The sequence below is a fragment of the Sycon ciliatum genome, chromosome 5, assembly GCF_964019385.1.
Source record: "Sycon ciliatum chromosome 5, ocSycCili1.1, whole genome shotgun sequence".
Classification (NCBI taxonomy): domain Eukaryota; kingdom Metazoa; phylum Porifera; class Calcarea; order Leucosolenida; family Sycettidae; genus Sycon; species Sycon ciliatum.
Genome location: NC_088647.1, coordinates 18,456,033 through 18,475,854, shown reverse-complemented (window position 1 = coordinate 18,475,854; position 19,822 = coordinate 18,456,033). Strand labels below are relative to the sequence as shown.

At 48.2% G+C, this 19,822-nt stretch overlaps 2 protein-coding genes across 2 annotated transcripts; one reads left to right on the top strand and one right to left on the bottom strand.

The window, feature by feature from the left end:
- The first annotated feature begins 211 nt into the window (after nucleotides 1-211).
- Nucleotides 212-1,231, top strand: LOC135816858 (gamma-parvin-like). The gene has a single exon (XM_065329959.1). The coding sequence runs from the start codon at nucleotides 212-214 to the stop codon at nucleotides 1,229-1,231; it is 1,020 nt and encodes a 339-aa protein (XP_065186031.1).
- Nucleotides 1,232-3,002: 1,771 nt separating this feature from the next.
- Nucleotides 3,003-13,037, bottom strand: LOC135817923 (uncharacterized). Its single transcript, XM_065331227.1, has 4 exons — nucleotides 12,522-13,037; nucleotides 8,408-8,646; nucleotides 7,305-7,758; nucleotides 3,003-4,248 (listed from the first exon to the last, which is right to left on the bottom strand). Exons 1-4 carry the CDS (start codon nucleotides 12,848-12,850, stop codon nucleotides 3,549-3,551), a joined length of 1,722 nt encoding a protein of 573 aa, XP_065187299.1. The 5' UTR covers nucleotides 12,851-13,037; the 3' UTR covers nucleotides 3,003-3,548.
- Between the last annotated feature and the right edge of the window lie 6,785 nt (nucleotides 13,038-19,822).

Genomic DNA, 19,822 nt, shown 5'->3' with positions numbered 1-19,822 from the left:
CGCCCGGTCTCTGCATCGTCGTCAGTTGCCGAACTGCTGCATTCCCGTCCTGTCCCTTGCTGTCCTCGGAGTTTGTGTTGAAGTCATCGCACAACAAAGTGTTTCCAAGATTGCAAAACCGACTGTACTCGGTCAACGAGAGCCCAGTTGGAGCGCTCTGTCTCTGCGTGCGGAAGCTGGAGTGGCCGAAAAGCGAGTGGAAGTCATGGACATGGCGAAACGTACTTGGAGGTGCGATTTCAAATCCCATTTGGTGCTCGCTTCCAGCGAAAACAATCAAGAGCAACTGAGCAAGCTGACCGAAAGCCTCCTGGACTGGATCAACGATACCGTCCGAAAGCGCTCCATCGTGGTCAGGTCGTTCTTTGCCGATCTCTGGGATGGAAGCGTGCTTGTGGAGCTGTTGGAAATTCTTAGAGGCGTTCAGCTGGGTATCGGACCCAACATCCACATTTCCGTCAGCAGCTCGGCGGTACGCGAGAAATGGGAAGCAGTACTGCGCGAGATCGAGCACGATTTAGGCGTGGAGCAGCTGGGCGCCGCGTGCGGGCAGTGGGGACACGAGGAGTGCGACGACACGTCGGCGGCAGACTATGAGCTGGGCGTGCACAGTTCGCTGCTGGAAGAGTTGCTGGACCGCAACCCGCTGGCACTGCTGCAGGTGGCTACGCAGCTGGCGCTGTACCATCGCAGTGGCGGCTACCCAAAGCTGCCCGTCAACATCACGCTGGACTTTGTGCGGGCAACGCGTCACATGAATACAATGGTGACAGTCCCGCTATCCGTGCGCCTTACCGCCGAAGTCGACATCTTCTGGCACAACCAGAACGAGATTTTGGAGCTGCAGAACGCGGTGACGTGCGTGCGCTGCCTCTACCAGAGCGGGCAGCGGCACGTGCTGGTGGACTCGCTGCTCGAGTTCGTCAACAATCACCTCGGCGTGATCACGAAGCCGGCGGAGTCCATCGGCGACTTTGCCAGTGGTGTGCTGTTCATACTGCTTGCCGGCATGCTGGGGTCGTTCTTCGTGCGCCTGGACAGCTTCTTCGCGGTGCCGTTCAGCCACGGTGAATCATTACACAATGCCGACATGGCCCTGACACTGCTCCAGGAGTCTGGCTCGCCGCAGCTGGAGCACGTGCGCACGATCTGCACGCCGGAGGACATCGCGGACAATGAGGAGAGGGCCATCGTGCAGCTGCTCTACGCTATCAAGACATTCTATGTCTGATCATGGTTCTGGGTTGAGTGCTGTTGTTGCACATGCACTTGAGATATTCTAGTTACGACTGGCAAGATTGTGCATGTGATGCCAGCCGTATCATCACCGGTGCAGGAACCTCACCAAAGCAGTCAATTGTGGATGTGGCATGCAAACCAGGAGTAGTAAAATACTTACCGGTACTTACCGGTACCGGTACTTACTGGTACATTGCTACTCGCAGGAAGTTTGCATCAGCGTGCCGCGCTTGCTCTGTGCTACTCATCGCACTGGAGATGATACTGCGGCAATCTATATAGCGCCGCCTCATCACAGCACGGCGTGAAGCTTCTCAGGCGGCTACTTGAAACACTGGGTATGTACCGGTGTGGGCAGCTCAATGAAGTTGTAATGATCGTATGAGTGAAGTATGGGCCGGGCGCCGTGCAGCCCCAGATCTGGGAATCCTGGGATGGGAAGAGGCGCAGGACGCAGACTTGACTCACGTCGTCTGATTTCATTCACCATCACCGATTGTACATGTATATACAGAACGACATGTATCACCCCACCAGCCATAGTAATGCCAATTTGAGTAGTAAGACAGAAATTCATTGCATGCTGAGCTTTAAAAGTTGTCTATCCTTATCCTACAAGTATTACCATTTTTGGTATTACTATACACAAATAGCATTAAGGGCGGAACGTGGTATTCAATTTGGATACTACGCAATGATATAATCTTTTTAGTTATTTTTTGCATCTTTCCCTCAATCTGATGAATATTAAAATTTACTTCATTTAATCTATTATCCTTGATATTCCCATACGTATCGCCTCCTTATTTTGACCCGAGTGGATATTGAAGATCTCAATTTCGAGCATTATTGTTTTTCCAAAGCAGTTAAAGAAATCAAGAATTTACAGCAGTTCCTTTAAAGTAAAAAAAGGAAATTATCGTGTCCGTTCCCGAAGGGAACTCACGACGGCTGCTAACACCCGATAAACCCTACCTTTCTTTCAATATTTATTATTTATTGGAGTTGTTCATGTTGGAGTCATGTTCCTCAAGTGACATTTTCTTGTGCTATGACCAGCAAATTTGCAGGCAATTAATGAAACGATATGCCACTAATGTTTGTGACAAGAAAATGCTCTAGACGCATAACTACTTTGGTTGAAATGTTTGTGTTAGGATTGTGCATTTGATATTATTCATCGCTAAATTAGTAAATCAGAGTATACTCAGTCTGCGGACAGAATTGTTCCGTCCTTTGTGGACTCGTCAGCGCAGCACAGAGGAAATTAGGCCGAACCTGATAGCAATGGAAATAAAAATTTCCAATCAGGCCCGAACGTACCTTGCCAGAGTGCTCAAACTGACAAGTCAGTGAGCTCTGCAGAAAATCAGAGTATATGTAGTATATGTATGTGTGTCCTAATCAGGACCAATACAGTGTTCAATTAGTACTGTCTTCTGATTATCACCCAGTAAGTGAAATTCAAGTTACAGCAAACCAGCCTCTTGCCTCCTGTAGTTGTGTGCACGTACAGTGTACGTGTCAAGTGGTGGTTTAGTGTGCTCCACGCATGGCAAACACGTCGTGATAAGCTGGTTCCATCAAGACCGTCATCTGTCATCGAGTCATCGGAGACGATGGAGCCATGGTTCCATCCTCTCTCTCTCTCTCTCTTTCACACACATGCGCACGCACACCACACACATGCGCGCACACACACACACACACACACACACACACACACACACACACACATACACGCACACACAGGACCAAACATATACTGCGATCCTGGAAAAATAAACCGGTTGGTCTGCTGACCCATGTTGGTTGGTTGGACCGAAATTTGTACTTGTACAGTGCCCACTGCTGTATGTACAAGGCTCACGTCTAGATGGGTTACTTTGCCATGGGCGTGCACTCTCCTTTTCCAAAAAAGATTTGAAAACTGTATACTGTAAATATACAAAATTTCGGCACTTCACGATTTTTGACATTTCGGCGGCGATTTATTTTCGGCGTGGGGTAGAGGGCATGGTATAGTGCGACAGATGCTGTGAAAAATTTCATCGGCGTTTTAATTTAGGCGTTTTGGGTCGGTGCCGAATATAGCCGAAATTAAATAGCTGCCGAAAATTTGTATATTTACAGTAATTATTATGTTGTGCTCTCATGCAGTTGCAGATATTAACTGTTTGTCAAGAACAATGGCTGTCATTCGGATCCACTCATCCTATCATTACGAACGTAGCTGTACTGTGGGTTGGTCTAGAGCTGTGCTGGAATTTCGAGTCCAGGTGTGTGCCAGCCGTGGCTTGCCGTTGAAGCTACAGCACTGAAGATGGCAAGACGGATATTGGCAGCAGGCTGATGTAGTCGACTTTCATGTTATCATCCAGCGTCACCAGTGCCAGGTCGCCGGACGCAATCTGCTCTGGGTCATCGGGATTGTCGTCAACGGCAACGATTAGCGGTTTGATTGGCTGAGGCGTGCCGTCTTCGCCTGTAGCATCCGAATGCGCCGGGTTGAACCACACCGACGTTTTGTTTCCCACTATGGCAACCCTGAGCAAGTTCCAGCCGTTCACGATCAGCCCGTTCTCTCTCTTGGACAAGTCATACGTGCCGAGCACTGGGCTCATGTTTGGTGTCCAGCGAGCCACGCTCAGCGTCCTGCTCGGAACATCGACGCCTACATAATAGCCTGCCTGCGAGCTCTTCACCGTCCACTGCTGCCGAACCAGCATACCGGCCGTGTCCGCCTGCTCTCCAACCCAGATAGCTGCCTCCGCCACGGCGTCGGTCATCGGCGTCTTCAAGCCGGCAATCCACGGGATGAACTGGTCCTTGCCGGTGATGTTGAGAAAGGAGTCCTGCGTCAGCATTGCAGACACAGGCAGCGACGTGTTGTAGTAGAGAAACTCATCCTTCCCCGTTGTCAGGTTACGCAGGGCCGCGGCTTCGGTAAGCGACACTGGTGTGCCGTCGGGAAATAGATGAGCGTCCCACGGAATAGCCGGCTCTGGGCTGCAGCATAGAGTAACAAAGCAGGCAGGATAAAGGTTAGGGATGTGATTCTAAACTATTGACTATTCGATTTTATCTCAACTCCCTCAAACTGACGGATTTCAAATATTCCAGAAGCAAAATTCAAATTCGAAAGTTGGGTATGTCATCATGCCTGTTGAAAAGATTTTCTAGGAAGATGTACCCAAACAGCGAAAATAATGCTTTCGTGCTCGTCCCGACAGTTGTGGTGCCGCAACAATCACATAGGTAGGGTGGGGGGGGGGGTACAACCTCTTGGGGGATGGGTACAGGTTCCCATGGAACGGACCTTTTTTTAAGTTCTCCCTGTCTGGTTGGGAATAACGTACACATACGCCACACATTCAGATAGCGGAAAATAGTGCACAGTAAAACCTGTAACTAACGACCTCTCTTGATCTCGTGGAGGATGGGGGCAGTCTTGCACGGCCCAGCCTGATTTTTCGAAGTGCATCTTGTATGGTTGGAAATGAAACATTTCATACACACACATGCCCCACGTTTAGGTGGCGGGAAAGAATACACCGAATAGATGGGCTCTGCCCATCACAGGAATTGAGCACTGTAGCAGGTTAAAGCACACAGTCCCTGTGTCATATCGGCCACGGCAGCTGACAGGTTCTCCCGGGCTGTACGACAAACTTCCCCGGGTTGTACGACGAACTAACTACTCTGCCGGTACTAGTTTACATGTTGGGTGAACGTGTTCCCCTCATGAGCGCGCGTTTGTACGGCAGTTGTCTTTTGTATCTACTTGTCACGTTTATCAATGCATGTGCCACGGGATGTTGTATCTGCTAACTGTCTTATCGTATACGCTGGCTGTTTAGTTAATTCATAAATAATACGCATTTCTCCTTGTCTTCTCCCATTGGTCAATTCTGCATAGCAACAAGCTCTCTATGGTCTGATTGGTTGGTTTTTCCCGCCTTTGTCTAACTCAATCCTTTTTGTTATCATATAACTCCTGCTGCTTCTGATCAAAAGTGCCAACCTTCCTTCGACCTTCAATCTTGAATCGAGCTTGAAATCACAGTTACTCTCAACCTTCTTCGAATGACCAAGGTGAGCGTGTGTGGCTGAATGGATACTTGGATCAACTATATTGGTTGATGACCTGGTGGGGTTACTACGGCAATGCAAATGTAGATGTTGTAGCCTTGAGATCGGTATTGTGTATGTCCGGCATGACACCTGTGTACACGTATACATCATACCGGTATTTTAACCCATTCAGCGCTACTGGGCCTTGCCTATGGTACTCTGCATATAAAATGCTAAAAACAGGGCCAATAGCAAGTTCTAAAACTCCAGGGTTCTGGCAACTGGGGTCCTCAAATATTTTGGAAATGATTGCCAAGACTATCAACCACAGGGTGACAGAATCGATACAGTCCCCAAAAAGAATAATGCATCACAATAGGGGACGCAAGTTTGCTCAAATTGCGTGAAATACGCCAAATGCGTGAAATTGCAGCTGAAAGATCGCTGAAAAGAGAAGAAAAAAGACGCGTAGTGTTTCCGAGCGGGATTCGTACCAACAACCTATCGTACAAGAGGCAGGATCATGATCCAACTGACTAACAGTGCTTTTACACACCAGACAGTGCCAGAAATCACTATATATCCCATGACGTCTATAGACGTCATCCCGCGCATGGGGGGCATTTTCAATGACGTCTATAGACGTCATCAGCGTTCAATGGGTTAAAAGAAGAAGTAAATTATCGTGTCCGTTCCCGAAGGGAACTCACGATGGCCGCTAACACCCGGTAAACCCTAGCGGCAGATGCAGCGCCTAACGGTGGGGGTGAGTGGATAAGTCTCACAACCACTGGCACAATTGCCGAGAAAGACCCCATTAGCCGCATCCATGTACCCCTTGTGCCAGGCCACAAGTTCCCAGTTGACTGTGGGTAGCAGCACGGCTGGAAAAACCGCTCCCAGGCAGGACTTGAACCAGGTACCTCTCGTATCTCAATCATGGTCCTTGACCAACCCACTGTGCCATAAAGAACAAAAGATGCGTCGAAACTGATTAAAAAAAAACGTATTAAATATGCAGTAAAACCTATAACTAAAGACCACCGTGACTAGCGGCCAGCCTGGTACTAAAGACCACCGTGACTAGCGGCCAGCCTGGTACTAAAGACCACCGTGACTAACGGCCAGCCTGGTACTAAAGACCACCGTGACTAGCGGCCAGCCTGGTACTAAAGACCACCGTGACTAGCGGCCAGCCTGGTACTACAGACCACCGTGACTAACGGCCAGCCTGGTACTAAAGACCACCGTGACTAGCGGCCAGCCTGGTACTAAAGACCACCGTGACTAGCGGCCAGCCTGGTACTAAAGACCACCGTGACTAACGGCCAGCCTGGTACTAAAGACCACCGTGACTAGCGGCCAGCCTGGTACTAAAAGACCACCGTGACTAACGGCCAGCCTGGTACTAAAGACCACCGTGACTAGCGGCCAGCCTGGTACTAAAGACCACCGTGATTAGCGACCAGCCTGGTACTAAAGACCACCGTGATTAGCGACCAGCCTGGTACTACAGACCACCGTGACTAGCGGCCAGCCTGGTACTAAAGACCACCGTGACTAGCGGCCAGCCTGGTACTAAAGACCACCGTGACTAGCGGCCAGCCTGGTACTAAAGACCACCGTGATTAGCGACCAGCCTGGTACTAAAGACCACCGTGATTAGCGACCAGCCTGGTACTACAGACCACCGTGACTAGCGGCCAGCCTGGTACTAAAGACCACCGTGACTAGCGGCCAGCCTGGTACTAAAGACCACCGTGATTAGCGGCCAGCCTGGTACTAAAGACCACCGTGACTAGCGGCCAGCCTGGTACTACAGGCCACTTCACCAGGCACGGACGGTCTCACATTCATAAATACGGGTGTGCGTGCAAACCTCTAACTAAGGACTACCTGCCACTAAAGACCGCTTTCTCTGGCCCCAAGGGGTGGTCGTTACTCACAGGTTTAACTGTATTCCCAGTGATATTATAGTGTTGCCCGCTCACCTGCCATCTTTAGTGTTCCAGTGCCAGCGTGTATTACTGTTGCCAACCATCAGCTCCCAGCTTATCATTGCTCCCGGTACAAACGTCACATTGTGCCCGGCCACTGAGCACGGCTCCTTGCCCGCAAGCCAGTTGGCATGCAGCTGCCTGAGTGCTTGCAGCCACGTGACCACCATCAGTGTTGATCCACTGTCGCTGGGATAGCCCTGGTACCACCGAGAACCAGCCTCGGTCACTGCAGCACCCTTGTCGGGATTGGAGTACACCGCACTGGTCCAGCCGGTAAAGTCTGATGAGTAGTGGTGTGTATCGACAATGTCCGTGTCGTTGTTGTCATCCCAGCAGCTGAGTACAGGCTGTGACACATTGCTCTCCTTCAGCCAGGTGTATGCCGCTTGTCGCAATGCAATCGAGTAGCCTTTGGGAGCAAATGTGGTGTGAGGTTCGTTGTATACTGACACAAATCACCAAGAGAACACAAAAAGGAATAGTTTTGAATACCATGCCAAACAACACAGAAAGTCATGTACAAAGTCCAGTATAAATCCAAATTTCTCTTGTGAAGGAAATACATGTAAAGAGGAGGGATACGACTGCATGAGCCTGTACAAGATATGACTGCATGAGCCTGTACAAGATACGACTGCATGTGCCTGTACAAGATATGACTGCATAAGCCTGTACAAGATACGACTGCATGTGCCTGTACAAGATACGACTGCATGAGCCTGTACAAGATACGACTGCATGTGCCTGTACAAGATACGACTGCATGTGCCTGTACAAGATACGACTGCATGTGCCTGTACAAGATACGACTGCATGTGCCTGTACAAGATACGACTGCATGAGCCTGTACAAGATACGACTGCATGAGCCTGTACAAGATACGACTGCATGAGCCTGTACAAGATACGACTGCATGAGCCTGTACAAGATACGACTGCATGTGCCTGTACAAGATACGACTGCATGTGCCTGTACAAGATACGACTGCATGAGCCTGTACAAGATACGACTGCATGAGTCTGTACAAGATACGACTGCATGAGCCTGTACAAGATACGACCCGCATGGGCAGTGTCCACCCAATACTCACTTACTTTCCCACCACAATACTCTCTTGTCATCTTTGAACTTGCTAGCAACATTGCCGACGTACGGCTTGTATCTCTCCACTGTTGTGCGATCCTTAGCTTGCGGAGAGGTCTTCCAACAGCCGTTGTGACGACCTTTCACCGGCTGACATGGGCTGGACAGATTTGCTCCTGATGTAGACCAGCAGTCGTCAAAGAAAACAAAACCCACGCCAATGTTGTTCGAATCTGCAACCAGGAGAAACCTGTAGATAGAGCAATGCTGGCTTAGGGGCCATCCGTAAATACCAATTTTTTTCGAGACGATATTTGTTCATTTCTCCCCCCCCTCCCTAAAACGAACATACACACGTGTATGCAGGGGATCGATATTTTTAGTGCAATCTCCTCATGAAACATGACCAACAGCAACTCCAAATTCAAGGTACAGCTAGGTTTTCATTGCGATGGTCGCAAAATCTTGCCGTGGCTACATTCATATTCACGAGGCCGACTTTCACTTCTTGTAGGTCATCAACTACATGTGTATGTTTGCACAGTGCCCGTCCACATCTAGAGATCAATATATTTTTAACAAAGATGAGACGAACAGAGACCAAACCCGCCCCCCCCCCCCCCCCTAACGAACCAATATCTTCCCCAAAAAATATTGATCCTTGTGGACGACCACTTAGCAAGATAAAAATTGTATACACAATAATGCTCATGTAACAGGCCGGGAACCTTTGCTTTGTGTTAAACTCTGAGTTACATTGTAATCGGGCCAATCGTCAGACAACAGAGTGGATGCTTAGTAGGGTACATAGGAATTAGGGTTGATACCAACTGACCCAAATACCGTATTTGACTATATGTAGATTTAAGTTATCTCCTGCTTATAGACTGACATTGCCCTCACACATCAACACAAACACAGCACATTTACACATGCATGTACATAGATGCACCTGCATGTTTGCCCGCCCATGCACAAGCACCAGAAGCAGACTATGAGCACATTGTTGGTGTGTAAAAATGTTCAAATCAACCCACGTGGCATATAATCAGTGTTTTATGCACCGTTCTCGTACTTGGCTGTGTGTGAAAGCGAGGCGGATTCATGTGCACAGTGCAATGTCTGTTTCAGCACTCACACGATGTGCCGCGCATTGAAGATTGTGGTTCATCTTGTTGTTTGTTGTATTCTTCAAGTTATTTAATTTTATAGAATACTCAATCTGCGGACAGAACTGTTTCGTCCTTTGTGGACTCGTCAGCGCAGCACAGAGGAAATGAGGCCGAACCTGATAGCAATGGAAATAAAAATTTCCAATCAGGCCCGAACGTACCTTGCCAGAGTGCTCAAACTGACAAGTCAGTGAGCTCTGCATAAACTGCAAACAGCAAAGGCACTACCCCACGCAAGAGTGCTCAACTGCTACAAGAGCAGGAGCGAAATACTCAATCTGCGGACAGAACTGTTTCGTCCTTTGTGGACTCGTCAGCGCAGCACAGAGGAAATGAGGCCGAACCTGATAGCAATGGAAATAAAAATTTCCAATCAGGCCCGAACGTACCTTGCCAGAGTGCTCAAACTGACAAGTCAGTGAGCTCTGCATAAACTGCAAACAGCAAAGGCACTACCCCACGCAAGAGTGCTCAACTGCTACAAGAGCAGGAGCGAAATACTCAATCTGCGGACAGAACTGTTTCGTCCTTTGTGGACTCGTCAGCGCAGCACAGAGGAAATGAGGCCGAACCTGATAGCAATGGAAATAAAAATTTCCAATCAGGCCCGAACGTACCTTGCCAGAGTGCTCAAACTGACAAGTCAGTGAGCTCTGCATAAACTGCAAACAGCAAAGGCACTACCCCACGCAAGAGTGCTCAACTGCTACAAGAGCAGGAGCGAAATACTCAATCTGCGGACAGAACTGTTTCGTCCTTTGTGGACTCGTCAGCGCAGCACAGAGGAAATGAGGCCGAACCTGATAGCAATGGAAATAAAAATTTCCAATCAGGCCCGAACGTACCTTGCCAGAGTGCTCAAACTGACAAGTCAGTGAGCTCTGCATAAACTGCAAACAGCAAAGGCACTACCCCACGCAAGAGTGCTCAACTGCTACAAGAGCAGGAGCGAAATACTCAATCTGCGGACAGAACTGTTTCGTCCTTTGTGGACTCGTCAGCGCAGCACAGAGGAAATGAGGCCGAACCTGATAGCAATGGAAATAAAAATTTCCAATCAGGCCCGAACGTACCTTGCCAGAGTGCTCAAACTGACAAGTCAGTGAGCTCTGCATAAACTGCAAACAGCAAAGGCACTACCCCACGCAAGAGTGCTCAACTGCTACAAGAGCAGGAGCGAAATACTCAATCTGCGGACAGAACTGTTTCGTCCTTTGTGGACTCGTCAGCGCAGCACAGAGGAAATGAGGCCGAACCTGATAGCAATGGAAATAAAAATTTCCAATCAGGCCCGAACGTACCTTGCCAGAGTGCTCAAACTGACAAGTCAGTGAGCTCTGCATAATTTTATAGAATATGTAGAACACACGATTTCATATCTCTTTTTACAAAAAAATTCCCGAGGAGGACCCCACCCCCCTTCACAGCCCACTCTGTCCTTTGGTCGTACCACTTTCCAAACCCCTTCTACACCCCTGCTGATCATAGGTTGATGCTAACAGCAGGCAGAGTTTCCTAGCTGAGCGGAAGTCTCTTCAAGCCTAACTTCACAGATCCCATGTACGTGTATACTAATTACTTGGTGATCGTCGTCAAGAGTACATAGTACCCAGAGTATGCAGCTTCTGACTTTTTCTGCATGGCTGTCTGTCGCAGCCGGGGATAAAGTCAACTTACTATTTGACGGACCTATTGAAGATGGCAACAAAGAATTACAAGTACAGTCAACTTCGCTAATATAGTAATAACGACAGCGGATATAACGACAATTCGCGAATAACGTTAGAATTTCCATGCCCAGAGCAAAGTCCCATCCAACTGTAATACACATAATGAGACTTCGGGTATAAGGACACTTCGCAAAATAAGAGCACTTTTCTGATGCCCCGCCGAGTGTCGTTATACCCAAAGTTGACTGTACATCACTTAAAGTCTTTTCAGTGCCGCAGATCTGAAGTGGGAAGTGGCGTAGTGCATACCCGGTACATCTGAAGTGGGAAGTGGCGTAGTGCATACCCGGTACATCTGAAGTGGGAAGTGGCGTAGTGCATACCCGGTACATCTGAGGTGGGAAGTGGCGTAGTGCATACCCGGTACATCTGAGGTGGGAAGTGGCGTAGTGCATACCCGGTACATCTGAGGTGGGAAGTGGCGTAGTGCATACCCGGTACATCTGAGGTGGGAAGTGGCGTAGTGCATACCCGGTACATCTGAGGTGGGAAGTGGCGTAGTGCATACCCGGTACATCTGAGGTGGGAAGTGGCGTAGTGCATACCCGGTACATCTGAGGTGGGAAGTGGCGTAGTGCATACCCGGTACATCTGAGGTGGGAAGTGGCGTAGTGCATACCCGGTACATCTGAGGTGGGAAGTGGCGTAGTGCATACCCGGTACATCTGAGGTGGGAAGTGGCGTAGTGCATACCCGGTACATCTGAGGTGGGAAGTGGCGTAGTGCATACCCGGTACATCTGAGGTGGGAAGTGGCGTAGTGCATACCCGGTACATCTGAGGTGGGAAGTGGCGTAGTGCATACCCGGTACATCTGAGGCGCAGTTGTGCAGAAAGAGACCTGCTTGTACGCACTACACCACTAAAATGATGTAATCTCAGAATTTCACCGTGACAGTAACTCATCAGAGCTGCACACTCTGGGTGTCATGTCCTCTTGTTGCTAGGCACCAGGATACCGTCGCTGTTGTTGCTAGGCACCAGGAAACCGTCGCTGTTGTTGCTAGGCACCAGGATACCGTCGCTGTTCTCATGCAAATAACGTGCGTGCAAGTAACTGTTAGTTTATCACCACTTGGGCGGGTCAACTTTTTCCAAAAAAAACAACAGGTCCATCCGGACGGTTCGGACCAGGTGCTTACTCACTCTACATGTCAATAAAATCAAAAGTTTCCCCATAGACGCTATTCAGCACTCGTTCACATTTTTCACAGCGACACTCACCTGCTGATGGCCTCGATCAGAGTTGTGCCGTTATCCCCTTCATACACCATACTGTGCAGGAACATACGTAGTGCAGTGAAGCCAAACTGCTGACGCGCCCAACTCAGCTCTCTCTTCACCTCGTCTTCGTAATGAGAATAGTTCCACCACCACAATGAGTTGCTAGCCGATGAAGGAGTGTACGAGGCACCAATCCATTCGCTCGTATCGTGTTTAGGAACATTTAGTTCTGCTCCGCTTCCTGACACACTGACCATGGAGATGACCAAAGCGTAGGATAGAACTAGTATACCGACTCGTACATCGATTTGGGGGCCCGTCAGGCCCATTCTTATTTCTAGCGGGCAAGGGACGAAGCGTCGAAGCCAAGGGCGAAGCGTCGAAGCCAAGCCGGGCTTCGCGACACTGTTCCAAAGATTCTTGCCCTATTACTGTACTCCTCCTTGCCCTTGGATCCTCTTGCAGGGCTCGCTCTCAACTACTATACGAGGAGGTCTGTGCCTTTGGAAAACAATGATAACGGTGGAACGAAGTGGCTTTGCAGCTTGCATACCGGTATACCTGGTATACGTATAACGCCGACCCGTCAAGCATGCATCGTCATTCATTCACACAATATTTTTTTTATAATAATTATTATTACGATAGTTTTGCCAAAAATAAGGTTACTATACGGGTAGTACGTAGTACGGACTACATCATGTGTAGCAGATCTCAGTTCTCTACACTCTAGAAATAGAAGTCTGATTTCAGGTTTCAGGGATTAGATGCACTCTGCATTCGATACGGCCGCCGTTTGGTGGGCCTTCCCGGATACTACAGTGCTGCTGGCAACTGAAATCCGACCGCATACATACATGATTATAATGTGTGTCTGCGGTGCAGAACTCACCGCACGGCATGCCCTCACGGCTCACCTGCGCTATAAGGCCACCTAGAATATATATAATAATACTGTAGGGATATCACCGTATTTTTTTCTTTCGTAGTAAACCAAGAAAACTGAGAGGGGGTGCGGGGGCACTTCATCGCGAATTTTTTTCGAAAATTGGGCCTAAAAGGCCATATTTTAATGCTACAGAATAATAACGAGAAATAAGAATATGCATGCTGATGACACGCCGCATTGTCGATGTAAAACATGGTATCTGTACAAGAGTCGACAAGCCATCAACAAGGTTGAAATGTAAAAAAATCGAAAATTATTGGTGCGGCTTTGGCCTCACCGGTTCCGACGCCCCCGGTATGTACATGTACATGCCCATGTAACTGAACTTGGAACGGTATTATGCATTGCGTGAAGCTGACAGTGCTGATGCTGATCCTGGTACTGACACTGATGGCTGCTGACATTAGTGTTGATGACTATACAGATACTGGTACAATGCTAGGCGTATCAATGATAAGATCTAGTCAACTACTTGAGTAACTCAACTATCTAGAATTGTCCTTAAGGAAAGCGAAACATTTACTAAACAAACATGTCAAATCAGAGTGATTTTGTCCCCCGCATCGTGGAGTGCCACAATCCAGTACAGGTTACCTGTGACGTTCCGGATGGTTTCTGTGATGCCCATTCTCTCGTGTCTACCAGTGAGAGTGTGACGATCATGATGAACTGTGAGATGAATGACGTCACCAGGTTGCCAGCATTGACCAAGGGCTGTTCCGGTGTGGCAGTTACTAGGACTATAGCCATACCAACCAAACACTGTGCCTCGTCCTGTTGGAATTGTTCCAGGTAAGGATTACTGGATGAACAGGCAGAGAGGAAGATGTCACCAAGTCTAGCCTCGTCAATCGTCACCTTCAGTGTACTGCTACCAGTATCAGTTGCCATAGGTGCGGTACATGCTGATGACCAACCACCACTGGTATTACTCAGCGAGCGACCATTATTGGTGATAACCACCCGGCTGCCACAGCGATTTCCATCAAACCTCGGAGTCGCCGACACCACCAGCTTCTGTGGACTACCATTCAGATGGACACAGCCAATCTTGGCTAAGATGTTGTAGTGGCCAGTTTGCAATAGAGTATGTCGGGCCTGTATTTTTCCGGTAGCAGGTGTAAGCTGTGTACACATGGTGGTTGTGTCCTCATCAAGACCGGATATTGATATCTCCAGTCCAATGTTTTCCAGTTGCTCTTGCTCCACGATACTTGGGACAGCACTGTCTGGTAGCTCTATAGAGATGTTCAAATGATCGTTAAGAAGGGCATTGTCGGGACTCTTCAATGTGCCATCAGCAATATCCAGCACTGCTCCAGTCTTGCTGATGTCATTGAGTAGTGATGTGGTGTCCGTTGTGCCAAACACAATGCCACTGGTGATGCATGGCTCTTTCTCGTCCTCCGCAGTTTTCATGGTTTTCACGATAGACGCATCCACCCAGGACCATACACGGAGAAGCTCAATGTCATCGTGAAACGACTGCAGAATGCTGGCAGCACTCTCTCCTTTCGACACACACTCCTGAAGTTGATGTAGTTGCTTCTCCAGAGGTTCCATTTTCTTTAACCTCAACTGATCGAGCTCGGATAGAAGAGAGTCCTCTCGCTTCTTCACAGCCTCCTTCAGTGGCTTGAAGAAGTTAGATACCTTCTCTGAAGCATACTCTGTTTGACTGTGTACCATTCGAATGTTCTTCTCCACGGTCTCTATGGCACTGCTGACAACGCCATCACATTCTGATGTACAACTGCCCAGCTTAGTGGAAAGTGTGTCACGAGTGTTCTGTGCAGCACTGGCAATATCCATCACCTTGTGTTCATCATGTCTGTGTGCTCCAGTATGTATGCACTGTGAACACAATAGCTGATTGCAATCCAAGCAAAACTGTTTCAGCACTTCATTCGTGTGTAGAGCACATCTATGCTGGACCACTCTGCCACTGCTGCTGCCACTGCTTGTTGACCCAGTCTCTGTGGTGGATGCTGCAGACAGTGGGTTGATAGTGTGGCCTCTGCCTGATTTTGATCTCAGGTGACCTGTGCCATGATGCTCACAAAACTTCACGTCACAAATCTCGCAAACTACTGTAGCCGCTGTGTCATCCCAGCACTCATCGCACGTTGGTGAAACAGGACTCCGCTGCAGTTGTCCAGTCGCTCCATTCACATCTTTTTCTTGGACCACATTTGGAAGAGATCGTAATGGATCCAAGCTAAAATTCACCTGCGTGCTGACCAAACATTGCGGACACTTTATGCAGCCATCAAATCCCAAGCTGTTCTGCAGGCACGGCACACACAATGCGTGCAAACACGAAACAAATTTTAGAGTGGTCGTGGACGACCCACAACCGCCACACTGCACTACCGAGGACATTGTCTCATCGAACGACGAAGATAATGACTAGAACTCGGAGCATGTACATGTGGATCTACATGACTAGTCACTGCCTGGAGGGACAATTTTTTTACGTAGAGGAAATGATTCCGGCATAGTGCAGGCCGGCCGGACACCTCTAGTCTGGGCAACCGTTCGTGTAGCCGTGTAGCCTGTTCTGTAGGGCTAGCTACGCCTAGACGCGGTGGCACTGGCAGAGGTCATGGTCTACACAGCAGACCAGGTAGACAGAGGCTGAGGCCACGAGACGGCCCATGCCATGGTCAACAGAAAATGAGAAATCAGAATCAGATGTCAGTCAGAGTGATCTGGCGATTTGGACCTGCAACCTGCCACGGCCAGTGTAGACATAGTCATTACAATGTCATGCTGACTAAGACTAAGACTATCGCATGTCATTGCCACAGACACTGACAGTCAGTCAGTGGCAGGGAGTCTGTCCGAGGAAGCTGAGACGCTCCCTTCCTCCCTTATTCCCAATCTCGCGCACTTCCACCGAAACTGGGGGAGTGCGTCCTACTACATGATTGTACTTTTAGATGGGGATTTGTATGAAAAATGTCACTAAACGCGCAATTTCGTTCCTAGCACAGATGGCCCATATGTCGTACCAGTTGTCTTTTGGATGCTGAGTCGACTAGATTTGGTCGGAAAAGGCTACGATGCAGCGTTCGGGCCTTATTCCCAATCGAACATGGTTGAACAAGCAGTCAAGTGCTCCTGCGTACACAAGTCACCTGGTAACTGTGCCAATATGGAGCATGAGACAACTACATGTACATGTAGTTAGTTTCACACTAAGGACAAGGTTCAACTCGAGTTCAACTAATACCCGAGTGACAGGAAAGCACCCAAATACATGTACATGGTTAGCCACGGAGACTAGGCATATGCGGATAATGCTGGCAGAAAAATTGGCAGAAAATCGGTACTTTTTCTGGTAAGTTTCATGCATGTTTAGTATGTGGATAAAGAAATGGAGCAGAATTCGAGGAATTGCCCGCCATAAGGTTTGTATGGTTCAGCCAATTTCACTGCTTTTTGAGCAGAATCTGCCACCTTTTCGAGCATTATCCGCACACCCCTTATGGAGACTGCACACTGCCACCAGCTCCAGCTCAAGTCGACGCTGCCCGTGCGCATTCGTACCAGCCTCCAGGATTCCTACCCAGACTGCATTATTCCCTTGTGGAACAGCCTACCAGTGACCATTCTACCAGCACGTGCGCAACCCAGACAGCTCCAATCCTTCAAGGAAAAATGCAACAAGAATCTGCTGCACCTGAACTGGCAAGCAGCCACCGACGCCCTGTGAAACGGTTTAGACCTGCGCCTCACTAGCACCCTAGGCCTTGACAGATTCTGCTAGCATAAATTTTCGCATAATTCCTACCAAAATCGAATAATCGCATTATTCGAGGCAAATTGCATACGAATCGCATAAAATTGGACTAATCCGCCTGTTCGCATCAAATTCCATACAGTTGTACATGTTCTACAAGTACAAGTACAAGTAGACACACCAGGAAGGCGTAGGTTTACGACTCCCTTGATAGCATGTCCAGTCCACTACAATCAGTGACCAGGGTGACGGTCATAGCTAGGTCGGACGGTGCGTTGACCCCGTTGAACTTTTGCTACTACAGTACAACGCCCTCTACAAAAAAATTCACCTATTATTTTGCACAGAACCATCATATACATTAGCAGCATATGTGAGCATAATGCCGCATAATATGATAACTTTTCGCATAATAATAGCATAATTCTGCAATTTTTTCAGCAATGCGAAAAGCATAATTTCACGAAAATATTAGCATAATCTGTCAAGGCCTATAGCACCCTCCCCCCCCCCGCCCCCCCCCCTTACCACAACTTAGTGTGACGTTATCTTTCACTCTGCTTCTCTCACGACCATCTACCCATTGTCCTCGTTCCTCACTACATTCATGTAGTATTCAGTTCCCCTCTTGCTCCCCTCCTTATGCCCTTATGGTTTTACTGCATTTTTTTTTAATTTCGGCCAGTCGGCTACTATCATTTCGTCTTGGGGGTTAGACAAGGGGAAGCAGCCATGTAGGGGCGTTAGCCCGCCTTTCGGCACCGGGAGTTGCAGCTCGCTCGACTTGACTCTACTGAGTGCAGAGGACCCACACCTTGATCTGGTGAGCTGCGTCGTGGGGACTGCATTATGGCGCGCTTTGTCTTTGTAGACGCCAAGACCTTTGAGGTCGGCAGAGCAGCCTTGCCCCGCCATCACTTCTCGCACATATTCGGGAATATAGTGGACTTTCGTATAAAAAAAACAGTAATAATAATTGTAAAATAGAAAAGGACATATGGATACGAGTTTAGAGTAACTCTCCATCACTGTAACATGATACTATATACAGTCAGAAAGTGCAATAACTAGGCACAAAACTGACAGAGTACTGAGACATTCGACGTCCTGACACCTAACTTTAACACATCTCCGTAGCGCTAACCGACAGCCTTCCAACTTGGAAGGATCAAGGTTATGGAAAAGACCAAAGAGGGGAAGGCAAGCGCAACGAAAACGAGCAAAAGCTACAGTCCCAACGGAACAAAGAATGTCGATTGTTACTGGACGATGACGAGACCAGTACGATATTTGACAAAGCGGTCTAACTACAATTCGAAGCAGCAAAGCAGCACACCACCCAACTTGGGTGGGTCATAAATATCAAAGATAAGTAAAGAAAGGGAAGCTTTGCGAAAACGAATTGTACAAGCCGAAAGCCAAACTCCTACAGTACTCCTCATGCATGACATTGTGATGGACTAGTTGACTACAAAACAAGTTGTTTCACACGACGTACGTTTCGCCGTATGGTTCGTGACGGCTCATCAGGTGTGCAATTTGAAACTCGGATGTTGAGCCATAAATAACTGTAAAATAGAAAAGGACATATGGATACGAGTTTAGAGTAACTCTCCATCACTGTAACATGATACTATATACAGTCAGAAAGTGCAATAACTAGGCACAAAACTGACAGAGTACTGAGACATTCGACGTCCTGACACCTAACTTTAACACATCTCCGTAGCGCTAACCGACAGCCTTCCAACTTGGAAGGATCAAGGTTATGGAAAAGACAAAAGAGGGGAAGGCAAGCGCAACGAAAACGAGCAAAAGCTACAGTCCCAACGGAACAAAGAATGTCGATTGTTACTGGACGATGACGAGACCAGTACGATATTTGACAAAGCGGTCTAACTACAATTCGAAGCAGCAAAGCAGCACACCACCCAACTTGGGTGGGTCATAAATATCAAAGATAAGTAAAGAAAGGGAAGCTTTGCGAAAACGAATTGTACAAGCCGAAAGCCAAACTCCTACAGTACTCCTCATGCATGACATTGTGATGGACTAGTTGACTACAAAACAAGTTGTTTCACACGACGTACGTTTCGCGGAGTACTGTAGGAGTTTGGCTTTCGGCTTGTACAATTCGTTTTCGCAAAGCTTCCCTTTCTTTACTTATCTTTGATATTTATGACCCACCCAAGTTGGGTGGTGTGCTGCTTTGCTGCTTCGAATTGTAGTTAGACCGCTTTGTCAAATATCGTACTGGTCTCGTCATCGTCCAGTAACAATCGACATTCTTTGTTCCGTTGGGACTGTAGCTTTTGCTCGTTTTCGTTGCGCTTGCCTTCCCCTCTTTTGTCTTTTCCATAACCTTGATCCTTCCAAGTTGGAAGGCTGTCGGTTAGCGCTACGGAGATGTGTTAAAGTTAGGTGTCAGGACGTCGAATGTCTCAGTACTCTGTCAGTTTTGTGCCTAGTTATTGCACTTTCTGACTGAGTATCATGTTACAGTGATGGAGAGTTACTCTAAACTCGTATCCATATGTCCTTTTCTATTTTACAGTTATTTATGGCTCAACATCCGAGTTTCAAATTGCACACCTGATGAGCCGTCAC

Coding starts and splice junctions, on each gene's coding strand:
- LOC135816858 (XM_065329959.1), top strand. CDS start 212: ATGGCGAAACGTACTTGGAGGTGCGATTTCAAATCCCATTTGGTGCTC.
- LOC135817923 (XM_065331227.1), bottom strand. CDS start 12,850: ATGGGCCTGACGGGCCCCCAAATCGATGTACGAGTCGGTATACTAGTT. Junction 8,647..12,521: donor CTGATCGAGGCCATCAGCAG/GTGAGTGTCGCT, acceptor CTCTATCTACAG/GTTTCTCCTGGTTGCAGATT. Junction 4,249..7,304: donor TGGAACACTAAAGATGGCAG/GTGAGCGGGCAA, acceptor TCTATGCTGCAG/CCCAGAGCCGGCTATTCCGT.